General features: G+C 38.8%; 1 protein-coding gene across 1 annotated transcript in view; it reads left to right on the plus strand.

Annotated features, from left to right (window-relative positions):
* The window catches only part of stk32a (serine/threonine kinase 32A), a 59,952-nt gene that overhangs the window by 12,416 nt on the left and 28,089 nt on the right, over positions 1-19,447 (plus strand). The window contains exon 4 of the mRNA XM_067491881.1: positions 6,352-6,525. Within this exon, the coding sequence (XP_067347982.1) occupies positions 6,352-6,525 (174 nt within the window). The remainder of the gene's footprint in view (positions 1-6,351; positions 6,526-19,447) is intronic.

Genomic DNA, 19,447 nt, shown 5'->3' on the forward strand with positions numbered 1-19,447 from the left:
AATACACCCTGTACCATTAGAGATGCTTGCTTTTGCACCTTTGGCTGGTTAGGGAAGGTCTTTTTCATCTTTGGCATAGAGAATCCAACATCTGTTTTTACTTGACTGAACACAGAACACAATCAATTCAATTCAATGAACCTGTATTTATATAGCACCAATTCACAACAAAGTCATCTCGAGGCACTTTACACAATAACGTAAAGACTATGAAAATATCCACATAAAGATACACATTCTGACATGAAATTGGGCCAGAGAACTCAGTGGTGTTTCTGCACAGAACTGATTTATGGCTTCCTCTTTGTGATGGAACAGAGTCTCAGGTTGCATGCAGTGACATTACACTGACAGGTGACGCCATTATTTTTTCCCACACCATGTTATATCAATGAGGTTGGGCTAAATTTAAAAAAAGGTCCTTGTATAATACAGTTAAACAGCAGCACAAACTACAGCCTTGTGCCTGAACGTACATAAACAGTTGTAGTTTATTCTGACAGCAGCGGCAGCAGAAAAGTGGAGACTAGCCTTGAATCCATCTATATATTGAAGACTATCCCAGGACTATGTTTCCATTTCAAAGAGAGAAACAGGAGGAGCAGAATTGTTTCTCGAAGAAACTAAGCTTTTATTGGTGCTCAATTAGCACCAGCTCTGTTGAACCCAGCTTTATTCAAAAGAAAAAAAATGTACATATAACACAAATAATGGGCAGTTCTGCTGATGGTCCAGTTCTGAAACAGTAAAATAATAGATTTTTGTATGTTAGGTAGCTGTATATACAGCTGTTAATGTGTCTTTGGACTTGCATGTATGTGATTAGTGTGTCATGTTTTGTCTGTGAGGTTGTACATTTGATTTGGGACTCAAGGAACAATGTTTCAGCCATGATGACTGGATCATACGACAAAAAGGTAGCTGACAATAAAGGCTGATGAGTGGCAGTGTGTAAGTGCTTCAGTGTGTGTATAGCCATGCCAGGCTGTTGACTCTGTTTATAGCAGCTCTGTTCCAGAGCAACCATGTGAAAGATTGCAGTTTGCTTAAAGGACAGAACAACTTACCCTGGCTGCAATGAGGGTTTTTACCACCTTGTACTTCTGATGCAATCAGGGGCAGGATGGAAAACATGGAAACGTCAGTCAAGCATAAGAGCTGATTTTCTGCGCGATTAAACTTATTTCACTGAGGTCTCACATGTGGAGCACCCTCCATTGACTTGATGAGCTTACTTTGCCTCCTTAACACCAATCCGACGTCTTCAAGTTGTGACTATTTAGTCGATGTGTTAAAATAATACAAACTAAACAAAAAAACATTATCATACTAATACTACACCAATCAACCACAACATTAATAGCACCTGATAGTTTTAATGTTGAAGTGGACAGGGATCAGTACGGGCACACTGACCGATCTGCAAGCTGTGTGGCACGATGTGTTCTAACTCTTTTTTATTATGGCCAGCAAACGTTTCTTATGTTGACCCCTGTCCACCACAACCCTAAAATCTCCAGTTGGTCTTAATTTTGTGGATGTTCTGTGTATTAATTAATTTTTTCTTATCCCACAGTGGAAGGTGGAAATGTGATAAATGGAAATCTTGTAGTGCAGAGAAAGAGATTTATTTAGCACAAACAGCAGTTTGGCATGGCTGCGAGCAAAAAAGAGCATTTGGCATAAGAATTATGAAAGCATAACCATCTGAAAGAAATAATTGGAAGACAGAACGATTGTGGTGTTCAGGCCTTCAAAGTGAATGAAAGTTTGCTAAGGATTGTGCTTCATTTCTTTTGGCTCAGATTCTAATCTGAGTCCTTCAGCACTGTCAATACTAACTGATTTTGTCTAATACAAGAATAATAATCAAAATAAGCAATTGATGATGAGAGTTAAAGTCTTTAGAGTTAATGATGAGCGTATAGAAAAAGTCATTACTTCAATAAACTACAAGACATTCTCACATTGTGCACAGTAACATATATGAGAAATCGGCTGCTGTTTCCTGGGACTAAGTCGGTGGTTCTCTGCCAAGAAAAAATAAATTCCAGTCCAGTTTGTATTGGCTAAATATTTGTGACAGCAGCTTTTTGGATTCTTTACCAACTTAACTAACTTTGCTGGGTTAGAAGTATTTACGCTCTGGACGTGTGTCTGTGTGTACGACAGAGCGAGAGAAAGAGACTGAGCTACTGTATCTCAGTCTCTTTTGAAAGAGAGTGGGAGAGTAGAAGAAACAGAAGGAAATGGGAGAGGGAGAGAAAAAGAAAATGAGACACAAAGACACTTAATGAAATAATTAATAGACTGTAAATTTAGTCCATCCAGCAACACACACACACACACACACACACACACACCTTTATATCTAAGTGCAGCTTCTGGATCCTATAGCTGTAGTAAAAGATGGTTGTCCTAAGCATCACACTGCCTCCTAGCTCATAGTGCATCCTGGTGCCCTCTCTTCCACAGGTTTGCACACGCACATGACCATCCACACCATGTATAAGAAATGCGATTCATCAGATTGATCATGGTCCAGTTCTGATGCTCACGTGCCCATTCTAGAAACATTTCGTGGACTACACGGGTCAGCATGGGCACCCTGACTGATCTGCAGCTACGTAGCCCCAGTAGTCAACAAACTGCAATGCACTGTGTTCTGACAACTTATTTAAACCAGTATGAACCTTTTTTTTCAACAAACAGAGCTACAGTAGCTGTTCTTCTGGATCGGACTACTCGGGCCAGCCCTCGCTCCCTACACGCATCATTGAGTCTTAGCCCTGGAGCTAGTTCACCAGTCGTCCTTCCTTGTACCAATTTCGGTAGTTCCTGAGTACTCCTGATCGAGAACATCCCAAACGCTGCAGTTTACAAGTTTCTTTAAACCAGTCATCAGATTATCACAATTTGGCCTTTGTCAAAATTGCTCAAATCCTTACATGTGTCCTTTCATCCTGCTTCAACTCAAACTTCAAGAACTGACTGTTTACTTTCACTTCACTTACAGTATCAGTGGTCAGAGTATGGATGCATGTATGGATGGAGATGCACTTTAGCTTTGATTAGCTTTGTCGAGTTAACAGATTCACAGTTAAAGGAATGGAAAATTGTTTCACACTAGTTTGCCTAGATAAATGTCTGGTCACACAGGTTCTTAAAATGTGATTTTGAACACTCCTACTCCTAAAACCTTCTGAAATATCTGCAGAAAAAAAAACATTAATCGGGTTTACTGTCCCACGTGCACATATATAGACATGCTGTATAAACCTTGCCAAGAACGCTGAAGAACTCTGGTGTCTGTAGGTTTGGCTAAGTCATTGCTGTTTGTCTGTGTGATTGATAGCATTGCAGCTGGTCCCATCCATTTAGCTGCACTGTATTTTTTCCTACACTGTAAGTGGGCGGGAATGGTCCCTTCTCCTTTTTCCTAAAACTGATAGTCATCATTACTGTAGAAGAGAACCGAATGTTTATGTGCTGTGATTTATGTTACTGTGTGTGCAACACAGCCAGCACATTATTAGCTTCGCTCTTTCTTATTACACCCTTTTTTCAGTTGCGCTCTACGTTTTCCCCGATTGTCGTAGATACTTCATTCAACTTTTTAAACGTATGTCTTCCTCTGACTTTATGTGATATTCTGTCTTTGTTTTTTTTACTTTTACACATTTTATTTTATGCAACTTGTTTTGTAAAGGCAGTCATTCAGAAAACTGTAACTTCTCTTTAACTTCTCAATAACTTTCCTCTATTCATCAGCTTCCTGTATAGTCATCTTTTGAAATGTAAACGAGTCTAGACTTTTTAAAATTGTTCCTTTTAGGTCAGCTTCTTCATACTGTATTCTTATAATACCTTCTGAGTTCAGGAAATTTCAGTTTTAGGTCAATTTTCAAATTCTCCATTGGTGTGTTTGCTTACAGTCACCTTATTTGTCTATTTTCTTCTTCAGTAAACTTTCAGCCTTCATAAACAAAGCTTACTTGTGTGTTCTTTCAGGGAATGTGACTCTCATTGTGAAAGGACTTGCGGTTTTTAAATGCCGTGCCATGCAGTGCCATCTAAAACTCCCACTGGGGCCTATTATAATGGAGGGCTAGAAATTTTCCTCAAAATTACGGAAATAGTATGTATATATTAATATATAATAATATTTACTGATGCATATTTTACCTAAAATATTACGTTGAGAACAAATGAGGACACTACTGTCAGTTTGTGTATTGTCACACAGCCCTCTGTGACCGTGGTAAACGTGAGTACATACACAGGAAGGGGATCTCACAGATAGACTTTCCGCACTCCGAGGTGACACCGGCAATCAGATGTTAAGTGGTCTCAGCATTATCTAAGCCTTAGCAGACAGTTTGGAGTCAGCTCAATCAATCCCCATCCATCCAACGCGGAAAAGCGCCACCTCTAGTTTATTGGAGAAGAGCCCTGACGAAGTTCACCAACATGGCAAAAAACTACCCTTGGTTATTGAGCTCTGATTTGGAGCCAAGGTTGATGTTTTGTCGGGAGAAACATCTGCCAGTAGAAACTTCTAGTCAACAACGGCACTTCTCCGAAATTTTAAGTGAAATTGTGGTCTATTTATTTCAGGTCAGGAGCACAGAGAAGGACTTATAAAAGGGTGGCTGTGGTCTTCAGTCTTTGAAGATGCAGATCTAGGCCATTGTGTCGTGTAAACGGCAGACTAGGGACATTGCCTCAGGCCTAGAAATGTTGGCTGCTGCAAGCGTATAAATGTGTTTCTTGTGGTGCAGAAACTTAGGTCATTGTTTGTATTGGGGGAGTGTCAGTGTCCCTTGATGAGATGCTCGACAAGTAAAAATCAGTGCTGATTTGTGTAAAGTTTCTTAAATGGCATTGCAGTGGGCTGCATGCAGATAAAGACTTGCTGTGGATGCAAACGCTTGATAAAATGATGAATATATTGATGACTGCAGGCACCATTCCGGCCCAGCGTGAAACACTAACAAAGGATTAAGCATTGTGCAAATACTAAGTACAGTATGTCCTAAAAAACATAAATATGAATGAGCACAGAAAAAAAAAAAAAAAGTGACATTTTTGACATTTTCTCCCATTGGACACAGCTAAGCAGACAGTTCAGTTGTCGCTGCCAAATCTTCTGACCACACACTGACATAAGGAATATTTAATAGGTGTAACGATCTCTTTTAATGACATGGCAAGACAGTCACCAGCCTCATGGAAAATCTGCTCACCCTAAAGAGAAAGAGAAGAGAGAGCCATCTAAGCAGACAACAACGGTCACTAGAATTCGGCTCAGCTATCGAGTTATATTTTTAAAAATTTCATACCATCAATGATGATGGGATGGGTCATGGGATAAGAGATGTACAAATGCCCAATAATACTGTGTTCTGCATTTCATTTATATGTAAACAAAACAGCCTGTATAATCTGCTTGCTGATCACTAATGTAATCACATCAGAGATTATGTTTTTTCTCTGTGGACTCTCCTCATTTGCCTTTCGTTACAGAAGCTAACTAAGGTGATGACTTATCCTGAATGTATTTTTAAACATGCAGATGATTCATATTTATTTCACCACTCGTAAAGCAAAACTAAATATTTTGGTGCCACGTTTATAGTTTTGTTCTGTCCTTCATAATTTGCATTAATATGGTCATTTTTATCAATACATCTGTCAAGTCTGTTATGCGTAACAGATATGGGCCTGAAAACCTGTAAAATTGCAGGTGTCTCCTTTCAAAAGGTTTAATACAAACACTCCTGCATCCTAATGATCATATTACCTCTATGAACAAGATAATAACAGATTCTGCAAGCTTGTTAATCTTGGAAAACAGGAAAATGGACACTGCCTGAGGCCTGTCCCAGATCCTCCTCCTGGAATGTATAAAAGTTGAGTGTTTTTCTTGTGCTTGATTTAAGTCATCAGCAGAGGAAGCTACTCCCTCTAAGACCCTTGTTTAAACACTAATGGGTAATTGTGGTAAACTATTTCTCCTAGTGAAAATCTTTTTACCGAGGTCGATTTGCCTAAGGACCACAAGGCTGACATGAGTCGACATACTCAATGCTGTAACAAAGTTTTTCTCCGCCGATTCTAAATATAAAAGGATTTGCGCCATTTTCATCTTTTGGAAACCCTACATTGCACTGGGAAATATGAGATTCTCCTTCTTGCCATCAATTCATCCACTTTTCTCCTGTAACTTACACATCTACATTTTTAGCCCCCCTTGTATGCATCTAGCCAACTTTTTGTCATTGTCTACTTTCCAAACCTTCCATGATACCTTAAAAGCCTTATGTCACCTCTGACTGCCTTCCCCTGCAGGTATTCCTTCCAGGATGAGGAGGACATGTTTATGGTGGTGGACCTGCTTCTTGGAGGAGACCTGCGCTACCACCTCCAGCAAAATGTCCATTTCTCAGAGAGCACAGTGAAACTCTACATCTGTGAACTGGCACTGGCTTTGGGATACCTCCGCACTAAGCACATCATACACAGGTGAGTGCTTTTCTAATCATTTCTTTTCTCTGGAAACCATGTTAGTAATTCAGAAAAGACCTACATGCCCACTGTACAAATAACTTCAAGGAACTAGTCTGAATAGACTGGCGGCACCATTATTTACCTTTCTGCTACAGTACATTTCCCCTTCTGTCTCTCTCCTTTGTTTTTCCACCACGCCAAAGCATTAAATAACCCATTGGTCTTTTTTCCTTGGCTGTCCACTTCTATATTATTTTCTAATATGACTGCTCCGCCACTGTGCAGAAAGGTCAAACTGTTTTGACACAAAGGTTACACCTGACACAACGGTTTACCCCGAACTGCAGACTATGGCCACCATGAAATGCACCAGCTCTGTCTATGCTGCTGTGTTGATGCCTTCTTTAATTTGCAAAATGCAGGTTAAGTGCTTTTAAGGCAGAAATATCTGCTCCTACAGCAGAGCCAAAGACTAACATGGCCAAGAAAGGCATGGCTACGGCCCAGTGTTATTATTTTAAGATACTGAAGTGGCTCAACGAGCTTGGGATGTCCTGTCACAACCACTAGTGCAGCAAAAAATATATTGAAAACACTGGGTGAGGTTAAAGCTTCCCCCATGTTTGGGGCCAATAGCAGTCAAATAACACTGCCTTACCAGTAACACAAAACCAATCTTTTTTGTTTACTCTATCTCCTACTAAATATTTTTAACTTTACTTTGCCAAAAACATTTTGGGAGAAACATATTTGCTGCCATTTTTTTCCCAAATCCAGGGAAACTAGGTGTTTATTTGAAAGGGGCTTAAATTGGACACTTTTACCCGTAATTTTTTCCTGTTAACACAAACTTCTTATGTCACTGGAAATCATTTGGTGGAAATAAAATTACTCGGCTAATGTAGTGACGGGCCATGCAAATGGACATGAGAATTTAGAGCCACTGAAGCAGATTGCAGGTGGCTTTTGTTAGCTACTGGCTGTTATTTGTTCAAAAATGCTCTTTATAAGAAACTACAATATTGAAATAAGTCAACACGTCAGGTACGTAATGTCAACCACATCCCTTTATCAACCTTAATGAAATAATTTGAGTCCCCCCATGAATCCATACATTATCTAAACCACTTATCCTGTTAAGGGACATGGGGCTGCTGGACTTAGTCCCAGCTGTCATTTGGCAAAAGGTGGGATACACCCTGCACAAGTCAGCAGTATATCTCATGGTCTCCGAAACATAACCACAAAAGAAAATCATGCATTATGGAGCATATTCTGCAAAACTACTTCCAAGCAAGTGAAATAATTTTAGATTTAAGTATAAAATCTTATCTTGTTTTAATATGAATGGACCTTCATCGAACCAAAGCTGTATGTCTTAATTGTAGTAAATGCCGTTGGCCTTGTATTAGGGAAGTTATCCTATTAAGGGCAGAAACAAGTGACATATCTGCTCAGCACGTTTTTCACACTCTGTATCTGAGCTCCACTTTTGGAGAAATATTACAATTTTAAACAGGGTTCACGGTTCCTGCAGAAGGTGTCAAAAAACCCAGCACACACTAGGCCTGGGTACAATAAAAATTTGATACTGGTAAAAATTTAGATACCTTGACATTAATACCAGTTCTGGAAAAATACTTTTTTGGAGGCCAATTTGTAAAATCAATTTTAAGAAAAGAAAATTACAGTATCTTACAAATCTTTAGTCTTATTTTTTAGCATCATAGCATTTTTCCACTGAGGGGGCCTGGTGGCTCAGTGGTAGAGCACTGGGTTAAGACACAGAAGACTGCGGGCTCGAATCCCACCCCACTAGGTGCCCCACAAAGCGACCAAGGACTACCTCGGTTGCTGTTTCGAGCTTGGACAAATAAAAATGAGAGGGTGGCAGCAGGAAGGGCATCTGACGTAAAAACTCATGCTAAATCAACGTGTGAAATACGTTCCGCTGTTGGGAGTAGGGGAGCTGCTGCCTCCACCAGAATGTACCTCAGCTACACAGACAGGTGGAACATACAGAGGGCATACAGCTCATTATGAACACCACAACTATATTTTCAGATGTGCTAATAATACTCACTGCTTTCTACAAGTGCTAACACAATGCAAAGAATTTGTACTCAGAGCCACACTGGGCACCCGTCATGTTTTTATATTTTCAATACTCTATAGGATCGTAGCACTTTGGTGAATGCCCTGAAAAAGCTGTATTGATGTTTAAAGTTCCAGCTGGCCCAAAGAGCACCACATGCACTAGCACCCATCTGCCTTCTGGTAATTGGCTCACTGGTGATAGGGAACCTGGTTCGAACAATTTGCTTTTTCACCAAAAGAGACTAAAACAGCATAAAATTTGCTATAGATTGATCCATAGCGTGACTACAGTGTCAGAGAGAAACAACACAACCAAGTCTGAACAAACTGATTTTTGCAAATGGAGCACTCACTTGTAGAGGGGCTCACATGGATCCTTTGCAGAAAGTTTGCCCCAGTCTTTAGTCTTATCACCTTGCATGTTGATACATTCTGAACTGTATCTTACATCAACTATAAAAAATAAAATAAAACCTACAATCATTTCCACCCTTCATTTTATCCATCTCATGTGAGATATACTGTCACAGAACAACTGTCCCAAATCCCCCACTGTTGAAATCATCTAGTGAAATGATTACTAACTTGAGTGAATCTATCTAATCTATCTAATATTAGTCAAAATGGTCAGTAGAGGTTATATTTTCACAATGTCCATTATTAACAATAACTGGACGATCTGGCTCATTTAAAGTAGTTCTGATATTGATTTATGACTTTTAGTAGTGGGTTGTTTTAAGAAATTCTACCAAGACAAATTGCTTTGTATTGTTTGTAGCATGACCAATATGTTATTGATGTCCTATACTCAATCCTCTACTGCGGTGACTGACAAAGGAGGTAACCCTAGAAAAAGAAGCGTTACCAGTTCATGACTAATAGGAATGTTCAATGCAATACAGACCATTAATTTATCAACACCCCCCACATAATAAATTACACTATTTAGCTTAAATTAGACTACTTGCTCTTGTCCATGCCCTTAGACCACCACACAAAGAGAGAGGGAGAGAAAAAAATGGAATGGATTATTAATTTGCTTATTCATTAAAACCATGAAGGGATATGAATATTTAAATTATGTTTTCTATTTTAGCGCTGGAGAGGACAGACTTTCCACTTGATGTGCAGGTGTTGGGGGCGTTTGTTTAGACGGAATCAACATCTTTTCAATCTGCATTCATTAGCTCCAAATAGGAAGAGGAGCTGAAAGTAACTCTCAGCTCATCTCTATGGAAATTGAATACATAATTTCCTCCCTCAGATGTGGACGTGCTGACTTTGGTACGATGAGTGAAGTCGCTTCAAGTGTTCAGACTTTGTAAGTGTGTGCTCACGCACCTGTGTATGTGTATGCCAGCAGGATGTACACCTTCTCCTTCCGTTGGTCTTTGATGATTTTGATAACGAGTCGAGTAATGATGATAATGACATTAATCACATGTGACATGATGACTCATTAACGTGTTTTGCAAGTTTAATCATGATTGGTACAGAGTAAGCTTGGCATTGCTTTGGTAAAGATGGTTAGTAAAACGAGTTGGTATAAGTAACATTTAAAGTTGACTTTTTCTGCAATCTGGTGTCATGGTCTTTCAATTTGAACTGAGAATGTTAAGTATCTTGGACACGTTGAATAATAAACTGTATCTTTATCTATGAATACATTTTTTCAGTTTAAAGTTTTTCAGTAGGCAAAGCAGCACCATGGGAATAGAGGATATCTCTGTAAACCAGCCTAGATTGTATAGTGGATGGAAAAAAAATTTTTTTTTTCTTTTTAAAATAACAATCTGTACAGATAATAATCCCGTTAAATATTGTTTAACATGAGTTATGAAAGACAGCAGGCTTCATTAAAAAACAAATAATGTTATCATTTAGTACTGAATTGATTAGGGTTCCACTTCAGGTATGTGTCAGGAGTTGAAAAATCCAAAGTTTGTGTTGTACAGTTGTTTTTATAGCATTTACAAGCGTAAACTATATAAACCATAAAAAGACCACAGTGTGAAGAAAACCTCACTTGCAGTGGAGACAATGGCATAAAAGAGGGACTTGTGAGCAGAAAAACTGAAATATCTGTGCTTAGTTAGAAAAATGTTTTATTTCTGTATGGAGACAACAGCAGGTGGCCAAATATTGATGTTTCTGAGACAGCTTTGATAACCACTAAGGAACTAACTTGATTTTTGGACAACTGGCAACAATTACAGTCTATATTAATTAGCTTAGACATTACATTGTGCCTCTGTCGGTAACTACACGGGCATTCATAATAATGGAAAAGACATTTCTGCATTTACAGTGCTATGGCTAATAAGCCCTTGCACTCTATGGCAAATATGAACAACCTCGGGGGAGTGAAGACGGAGCAGCAATGACGTTAACAAAAGCAGTTCGGCTAATCTTAAATAAGCTCAAGGGCCTCATCATGGGATATAGAGGAGCCTCTGGGCATCAAGTATGATGCAATATCAGCTAATTTAATTCAAAGTTGATGATGTGGAGTTTACTTAAAATGTCAAAAGTAGGAAAAAATTTATTTTGGCCTGTATCTAATATTTAGACTTACTAATATTATAAAAAAATAAAAATGCTTCCATTTGCTAATGCTAGTTTCATAGTAACATTGTCAGAGCATACTGTGACAAAAGGAATTGATGAAATCTGGGAACACTTCACCACTACAATACTGCCCTGTTCAGATGAACTATAAAAGAAAACAAAATGATAAAAATGTGATAAGCTGAAAGTAAACATGTTTTCTTGGACACACAACACTTAGTGTTTTTTTTTTAATGAAAACATGGATTTAGTGTGTATTTGCGGTTTGAGATACTACACTCAGCAGTATCATCTGGATCAACCTAATTCAGGCTTAATTAGTGTTTTAAACCCTAAACTCTCTTAAGAATTGAATTATTACCAGCAGAATAATTCTCAATTAGATGACATCTTCAGAGACTTGACAAGTCTCTCCAAACAAGTGGAAAGAAAAATGGTGTGTGACAGTGGAAGAAGTGTATGGTTGTGTTGTCTTTGTGGGGGTTGTTCCTACTTTCACCACAGCAGTCAACACTCATGCTTGTCTGAATCCACAGGTGCATTTGGTGCCTCATGGAACCTTCATAATGGAAAATCTTAAGGTGTTTGTCACCCAGCAGATGCAGACATTGACTCATTAAGAAGTCAATGTCACACTAACCCTTGAAAGTGGTTAAGGGAATAATTGTTTGGCTCTTATGAAACTGACTGAGATGGACAATGATTCAGCAGTTTTCAGTTAAAGTGAAATTTCATTTGGTAAATCATAACTTTGGTCCTTTAGTCCCAAGGTAAAACATACTGTACACTACATACAGTGCACATATTGATGTACTGCCAGGGTGTGATATATGCTTCTATTGATATTGATGACATCATTAATTATGCTTATCAGTCTATTTTTCTTTAATTATTAAATAATTTATTCCCTTATTACAGGTCAATTTCCTGTGTGCATCTATTCCTTGTTGCATTTACAAACAGTGTCTAGCTGAGTCTATATCTCATCCCTATACAGTATAGAAGTGACAATAACAAAAGTTATCATCTTCCATTGGAACAAAAGGGCTTCCAGCTAATTGCCACAGCCACAGTGGAAACTGTCCAGTCAATTTAGTCAGATTCGTATTTCTTCAAACATACTGAACTGAAACATACTGAGACACAGCTGTTCTAACACTAAACCTATTTCATGGAGGATTTTCTTTTGCAAGCTCTGATCTTCTCCCCCCGCCATCTATTCTTCTCTCTCTTACACACACACACCTTTCCCCTATAATCTCTTCCGGCACCCTCACAACCCCTTTTCCCCTCTTTTCTATAGTTACTATACTGTCATTCTTTTCCCATGCTGTTTTCTCCCTCGTCCTCATTTCTTAGTCAGGGTTTTGCAGGGAGTCTCTCATTCTCTGAGGGGGTGGCACAAAGCATAGCTCTACTTCAAATAATTCATTTGCTTCTTCATCCACGTCTCCGTGATCCAACTGCCAATCTGCCAAAAAGGAAAGTGGTCTTAATTCACCTATCTGGTTAATTGAAGGTGAAAGAAAGTGGCTCTACTCATGGATGGGTCATAAAATCAAGACATGGAGGCAGACAGAAGTTATTACTCTTACTCTGCATCAGCTGCTTGAAATGATAATTTGTCATGTCTTCAAGTGAACGATTCTTTATTCATGGTGTGTGTTAAAGTTTTATTTCACAGCAGAAGAAGAAAAAGAAGAACCATGAGAGGGGAGGATGGGAGAAATTATATGCTCATATTTCATAAATGCAGATTAAGGTGGCAGCTGGTGCCAGCTCTTGAGTTTCCACTCAAAACTGGTGAATAGAGCATTATCGTTTTAGAAAATCTCCCACAGTTCATCCCAGCTCACAGCGGCAGATTAGCCAGTGGGAGACGAAACATTTAAAGTCTGCTGCAAAAAGATCACCAATTACCTACTTATTTATCTAACTCACGTGCCTGCCTTAAGGAGACAGAACCATAACGTTTTTGGGAGAGAGCAATATATTCATGAAGTCAAAAAGGCAGAGTGGAAAACAGAAAGAGTGGGGTACAGGCAGAGATACAGAGTCAAAGAGTTGGGCAGAGAGGGTGGAGAAGGCTGACATTTTTTCTAACACTCCCTGCATGTTTCCGACTCGGTGAATTATTCATCACTGGTAATTGTGATGTGAGTTTGGCCTTGACTTTTTAGTGCCAACTGACTGCGTCCAGAGGCAACACGTCTGGTTCCCACCCCCTAAAGAGCTCAAAATTACACTGAGGACTTATAAAGTCTGACTCTGTCTAGTCTAGTATGTGTCAGTGTGGAATGAATATTTCTTAGCTCCAGATTTGCCGCTGTTGAACACATGGATAATGTTTACCCATGTGCCCACCACCCCAACAGACATGTACATGTACACCTGAGCTATTCTCACACTTGTCAGAGCTGCTTTTCATTAAGAAAAAGAAGAAAGGCTGAGTGAGACGTTTGGTGGGTTGGAGCTGTAAGCCTCTGTGGGTCTAGTTTGGCTTTCAGTTCATGTTCAAAGGTAGCTGCTGTCTGACTTGGGTTTCTGGTGGGTGTGGGCACTCAGAACTGAGGGATTCTGACACTGAGTGTATGCATATTTCTGTAAAACTGTGTATTTTTATGTGTGTAGTGCTTGTGTGAGTGTGTGGGGTTAGAGGGGCTTCCAGAGCTCTTCCACTCTCCTTGGTGACAGAGATGGAAAGGCAGAATCTCCCAGCAGTTCTCCGCTTGTATTCAAAACTGGAGAAGAGAGCTACTAAAGCAGCCAAGCCATGAAAGAGCGTTTAATTAAACTGCCATCAAACCTGTGAGACCAATTTCACATCAGCTGCTGAGGGCTTTGGTAAATATCAAATGTAAATTTAAAAAAAAAAAAATACATTTAATCCTTTTAATGGCTGAGGGCATCCCATCTTGGCCGAAACTAAAAAAACAGATAAATGTCAGACATAAATTAAGAACAGCTTCAGCCCAAAATACTGTATATCAGTAGCGCACATTACCAAAAACAAGTGGGGCTGAAATTGTTAAAATAACAATTTTAATAATACTTTAATAAATTAAAACATTTATAAGAAAGGAATTTGGCTTTACCTACTCTGATGTGAATATCAGAAGGTTTTTTATTTTTTAGACTGTTGGGCAGAAAAACATCTTTTAAATACTTTACAGAGGTGTAAAGTATTGAACATTTTCACTTTTTTCATTGTATAAAGTAAATATATTGTTTAAATAATAATATATTAGAAGAAGAATAATTCAAATAGTAAAAAAAACAAAATTATTAAAATAAGTAGTGGATTAAACCTGAATACTGAAATTATTAACTGCAGCCTTGCTACTAAGTACTGAAACCTAGTAACAGATACTGAATCTGGTAAGGTATGTAATGTGATTTTAAAAGGTTTATTAACTTTTTAAGCATTATCCTGTTATTATTATTATTATTATTATTATTATTATTATATCTAAATTGTCAAAATAGGCTTCAGATTTCTTCTAACGTGCAAAGTAATAAAAGTATTTTCCACCACAACACCAACAACTCACTTAGCGTAGCATGTATATTCTGTCATGAGGTCTCAAAGTGATTTGAGTGGCCTGTGTATTTGTAGACGCCTGCATTCTCAGGTGCTTCGGCCTGCTCCAGTATTAGTGCAGTATCCAGTGACCAGGTACAGGGTTCAGTTACCATTCTGCCTCTGATAGCAGCCTGTAATGAGGCCATTATATCCTGCTAATAGCTTGTAGGGTCAGTCAACCAAGAGAAAAGCCGAGGGGATCAGCTTGCACTGAGCTCTCCCAGCCCTTCATCTCTGTCCTCACGGAGAAAAGCCCCAAATTTTTACCTCCATTCTCCTCTTTTTGTGTCGCTCCTTTCATCCCTTTTACCTTATTTGCCCAAATTGCTCTTTGCACTCTCTGGCTCCCCCCCCCCCCCTTCTTTTTCTGGCCCAGTCGGCTCATTGGATCTCCACTTCATTCTCCAAATTTACTCATACAGAATACCACTATACGTTCTGCTTTCTCTAAAACTGCCACTATATCCCTGCTCTGTCCCAATTTATTCCCAGAGCTCTTTATCTCTCTTACTCAGTAAATGTGATGCTGTTTTCCTCCTCCTTCTCATTTTGGCCTGTACATCTGAAACAATTTCGCCAAGTTCATCCCTTTTACCTTTCCATCTCCCCCCTGTTGCCAAGTTGATATTTATAGATTTTACATTGTACTGTATATCTATGTGCACCTGGAGGAGCTACAATTTTATAGGTAGTAACAAAAATCACTGATGAATACAAATTGCTATGTTTAGTGATTGTGAGTGAATGATTCTGGGTTTAGAAGCTCAGTTTGTCCAAATCTTGAAGCCCACACAGTGACACACTCCTACAAATTTACGGATTCAAGTATTTCCCAAAATGAAAATGGAAGTGTCATTTTCTTTTCTTTTGTCACATTTTATATGAATCAGATGGTGGAATATTCAAGTGGCTTTATCACGTAAGCCTTTTTTGTTGAGTTACGTTTAAAAGCATCCCATTCAGTGCTTGCAGATGGTTGAGGTGTCAGCCATAGCCAAGCGGCCCCGTCTTGAGGTCACCATCTGTTTCTCAGCACTAATAGATGCTTCATAGCAGTTACCCAAGCTAATGAACACAGAACAAAATGCCAGCTGCAATGAGCAGGTGATACCTCAAAGTTTTCTCTTGTACTATAGGAAATAGACATAGATATAGAAAAACATAAAGCATTAAAGAAACTGAGTACTGATTGTGAGCGTTCAAAAATCTCTGGGGTTTACAAAGTGTTGTTTTATTGCAAATCCCATATTTAATAAGGAATAAGCACATTGATGATGTCAGTGACTGTTCATTTGCACTGTTATATTTAAACAAATCTTATTATTTTGCAATTTTTAAGCCTCTCTTGAAACAAAAAGCTCACATATTGTATTTAAGGTATTGTTACCAAACCATTTTCACGATGTTACTGTTTAGGATTCTCACATCAATATGATGATATACAGCTTTAGAAAATGTGGCCATTATATATTATACATTACAGCTCCCATTTTCACCTAAAAGGTTACGCTAAATCCACTTTTTTGTGTCAGTATAACTGCAAATGCAGTCACCTCTTTCATTTTATTGAGGCACCCACTGGATCTGGCTCTAGCCTAAAGTGTCAACTGCAGTGACAGATTTAAGATTTGAGAAAACCAAGTAATAAAGCCGGTTCAGTTGTTCTTTGATGTTCGCTATCAGAAGAAAAAGTCTGTCATAGTCGTCATTATCACCTTTGCCTCAACATCGTGGCATTTACCATGTGTTCACCACCTAATGAGACCTAGTGCTTAGCTTGTCACCTCTTTGTCCTGTGGCTTCACAATGGCACCCTGGCCTTTGGCCATAAAATAGGCTTCTTTTTTCCACCATTATCCTGCTTTTTTTTTTAATAGACACACACGTTCCTTCTCTCTCTCTTTCAGTGCCAGCCTTTGAGGCAAATGTCAGCTAATTAAGGGTAACACGGTCGACCTTTCTCAACCCCACCTGGCCTCGCACCACTTGATCTGCCAGTACACCCAAAAAACGGAGGCCCATGCTACAGGATGTCCTCATCTCAATGAGCGTGCCTCAAACACACATATGCACACACAAATACACACAAAACACAGGTCAGCGAGGCCTTTGATGTGGTAAATACTGCTGGGCTCCTACAGAGATACTGACTTAATTACTAGAGACACTCACTGACAACTTGGAAGCAAATTTTAAAGCTTTTAAAGCACTACAGCAAAATCTGATTTTGGGTTCCATTTCCCTTCTCCAACATTGGGGGCCCTTCCAAACTTGGGGGTTGTCAGAACTACTTATTGGCTCAAATGATCCTGTAGTGTGAGGAGGTTAGAGACACAATCTTAATGCTGCCGATAGTCTCAGACCATCCTCAATCTTGAGTCGTAAACATGAAACTTGTTTGATATCCACGGTGAGAGAAACCATAAGACATTACTTGGAACAGCAGTGAACCTTCCCAGAAGGAGCTGGCCTTCCAAACTTTGTCCAAGAGAATTGTGATATCTCATCTAGCGAGTCTCAGTACAAATACATACTAAAAGAGCAGCACTATTTCAGAAATAGTAGGCTTTATTAGAGAGTAAAAACAATTTCCCTGGAACTTTGTCGTTCCTTAGATAACAGCTAAAAAGATATCAGTTTTCGTCCCAAAACCGGTTATGTCAGATAGCAGAGACAGAATGTTTCTGAATCCAACTGAATTGCGCAACAGGTGAATTGCCTTAACCTTTTGAACAAGACAGATGGAGGAAACAGTTTTACTTAAGTCGAATATTTTGTTTTCTCTTGGCTTTGTTGACAACGGTAACGCTGTCAACAAAGCCATGAGATGTCAGCTGCTACAAAGGTGTGTGTTTTACAGTGTCACAGCATCCAAAATGTTGTTCAAACTGTCATTTGCAAAAACAGATTTAGTCTTTCTAAGAAATAAGAAGTTTCCCTGCAATCTGATGTTTCTTAACAATACGCACGGATTCCATTTGTATTGCTCACTTTGGAATCTGAAAATCTGCACAGTATCTCCAACAAAAAGTTTATTCTGAAATGCAAGATAATAAGAACATTAACTCACTTAGTGAAATCCTGATTATAAATGACATTATAGAAAAACATCATTGGGACTTCAGCTTCTAAGTTAGTGTGCACTGAAGCGGTACCTCTGTAATGTCTTTTGTCGTCTAATGTTGATGTCAATTTCATGGTGTAGGCATTTGATCACTAAGCACAAATGGAACTTTTGAAAAGGACGCTGAATATTGAATATCATCTCCAGTTCTAAGCAATTTAAAGCTGTGGGGATACGTTTCAGACACAAGAGAACCCGGGAACACTCTGTACCTTACCATTCTTTGAGTCTGCAGCCACACCAGTGTATTACGACATGCACAGGTCATATAAAAAACATTCCTCTAAAGCATAATTATCAAACTAGGACACTGTCCAACGTTTTGAGTGAGTGAGCGAGTATGACTGTCTCTGAGAGTGGGCCATAGAGGTGAACTGCATGAGAAAGCACGTAGGCACATACAGAACAGTATGAGTAGAAAAATAATTTTATGGTATAGAGGAAAACAGTGAACTGGCAGTGTCAAAAACAGCTAAAGATGAGGAAATATGAGGAAGAGGAGAGTTGGGCAGTCAACTGTTCTTTGAAGTGGCTGATTGTCACAGGGGACCTTCATTTTGTTACTGGTGCCTTTGTCACTACAATTTAGAAATCCAGACTCTCTGCTCCTAAATTGTAAAATGCATTCCCACTCTCACCTCTGTAATATTCCCTTTCAGTGGTTACAGACCATTCACATCCACAGTGCATTACTTGTCTGAATTGACTAAGTGAGCATTTGTCAATATATGTGCGTAATCACAACAGCAACAAAAGCAAAAAAAGTAGCTGAATATAAGCTGGTAAATGTCAGTCTTGTACACACACACACGCACACACAAAACACACATTCTGGACTGAGTAATGACTAAAATGCCTCCAAAACTCATTTATTTGGTAACAATTAAAAAAAATAAAATAAAAACTCAGGAGCTTAGTGATATTAAATAATTTTAATAAATAGTCTACTTACAGTTGTACCTGAAATTGCAGTAAGAACACAACATGTATTTTTTTACCCAAAGGGATAATGTTTTTATATAAGGCTATATCAGACAGCTAAATCTCATGTTTCCTTCTCTTGTGAATCAAAGAAAAGCGTAAAAAGTGATTCTGCTGAAATGGTGTTTATAATGAGCGTACTTAAAAGCTAACCGGTTTCCCTGATATCTCCTGTTTAATGCAATTTCTTGTTTCCCTGAATCTATACAAAGGATGCTGGTATAGCTAACTTAGCACTAGCTATAGACTTACCATATCCGCTTTTATGGAAAATACAACAGGTAAAAACATTTTCCTCTTACAATTTCATTTAAGTGGTGTAACAAGAAAAAAAAAAAAGTCTGGCGGAAAAGAAGTTTTAGGTTACACCTGTTCCATATCTCAGGTGTCTTAAATATTCCCACAGCTAAACCTGCTGTCCACCCCACTCACCTCACGTCTTAGGTATTCAGATTATGTTACACACCTGGTACACGCTGATGCAACACAGTACAAGTTTTGTTTGGAGGTGTTATATTTCAATTTGTGTCATTCTCTGACGTGAAATGATTCAACTTAACAGTGAGTCAGGCTACTGCATATTT

This window comes from Channa argus, chromosome 22 (genome assembly GCF_033026475.1).
Source record: "Channa argus isolate prfri chromosome 22, Channa argus male v1.0, whole genome shotgun sequence".
Taxonomy (NCBI): domain Eukaryota; kingdom Metazoa; phylum Chordata; class Actinopteri; order Anabantiformes; family Channidae; genus Channa; species Channa argus.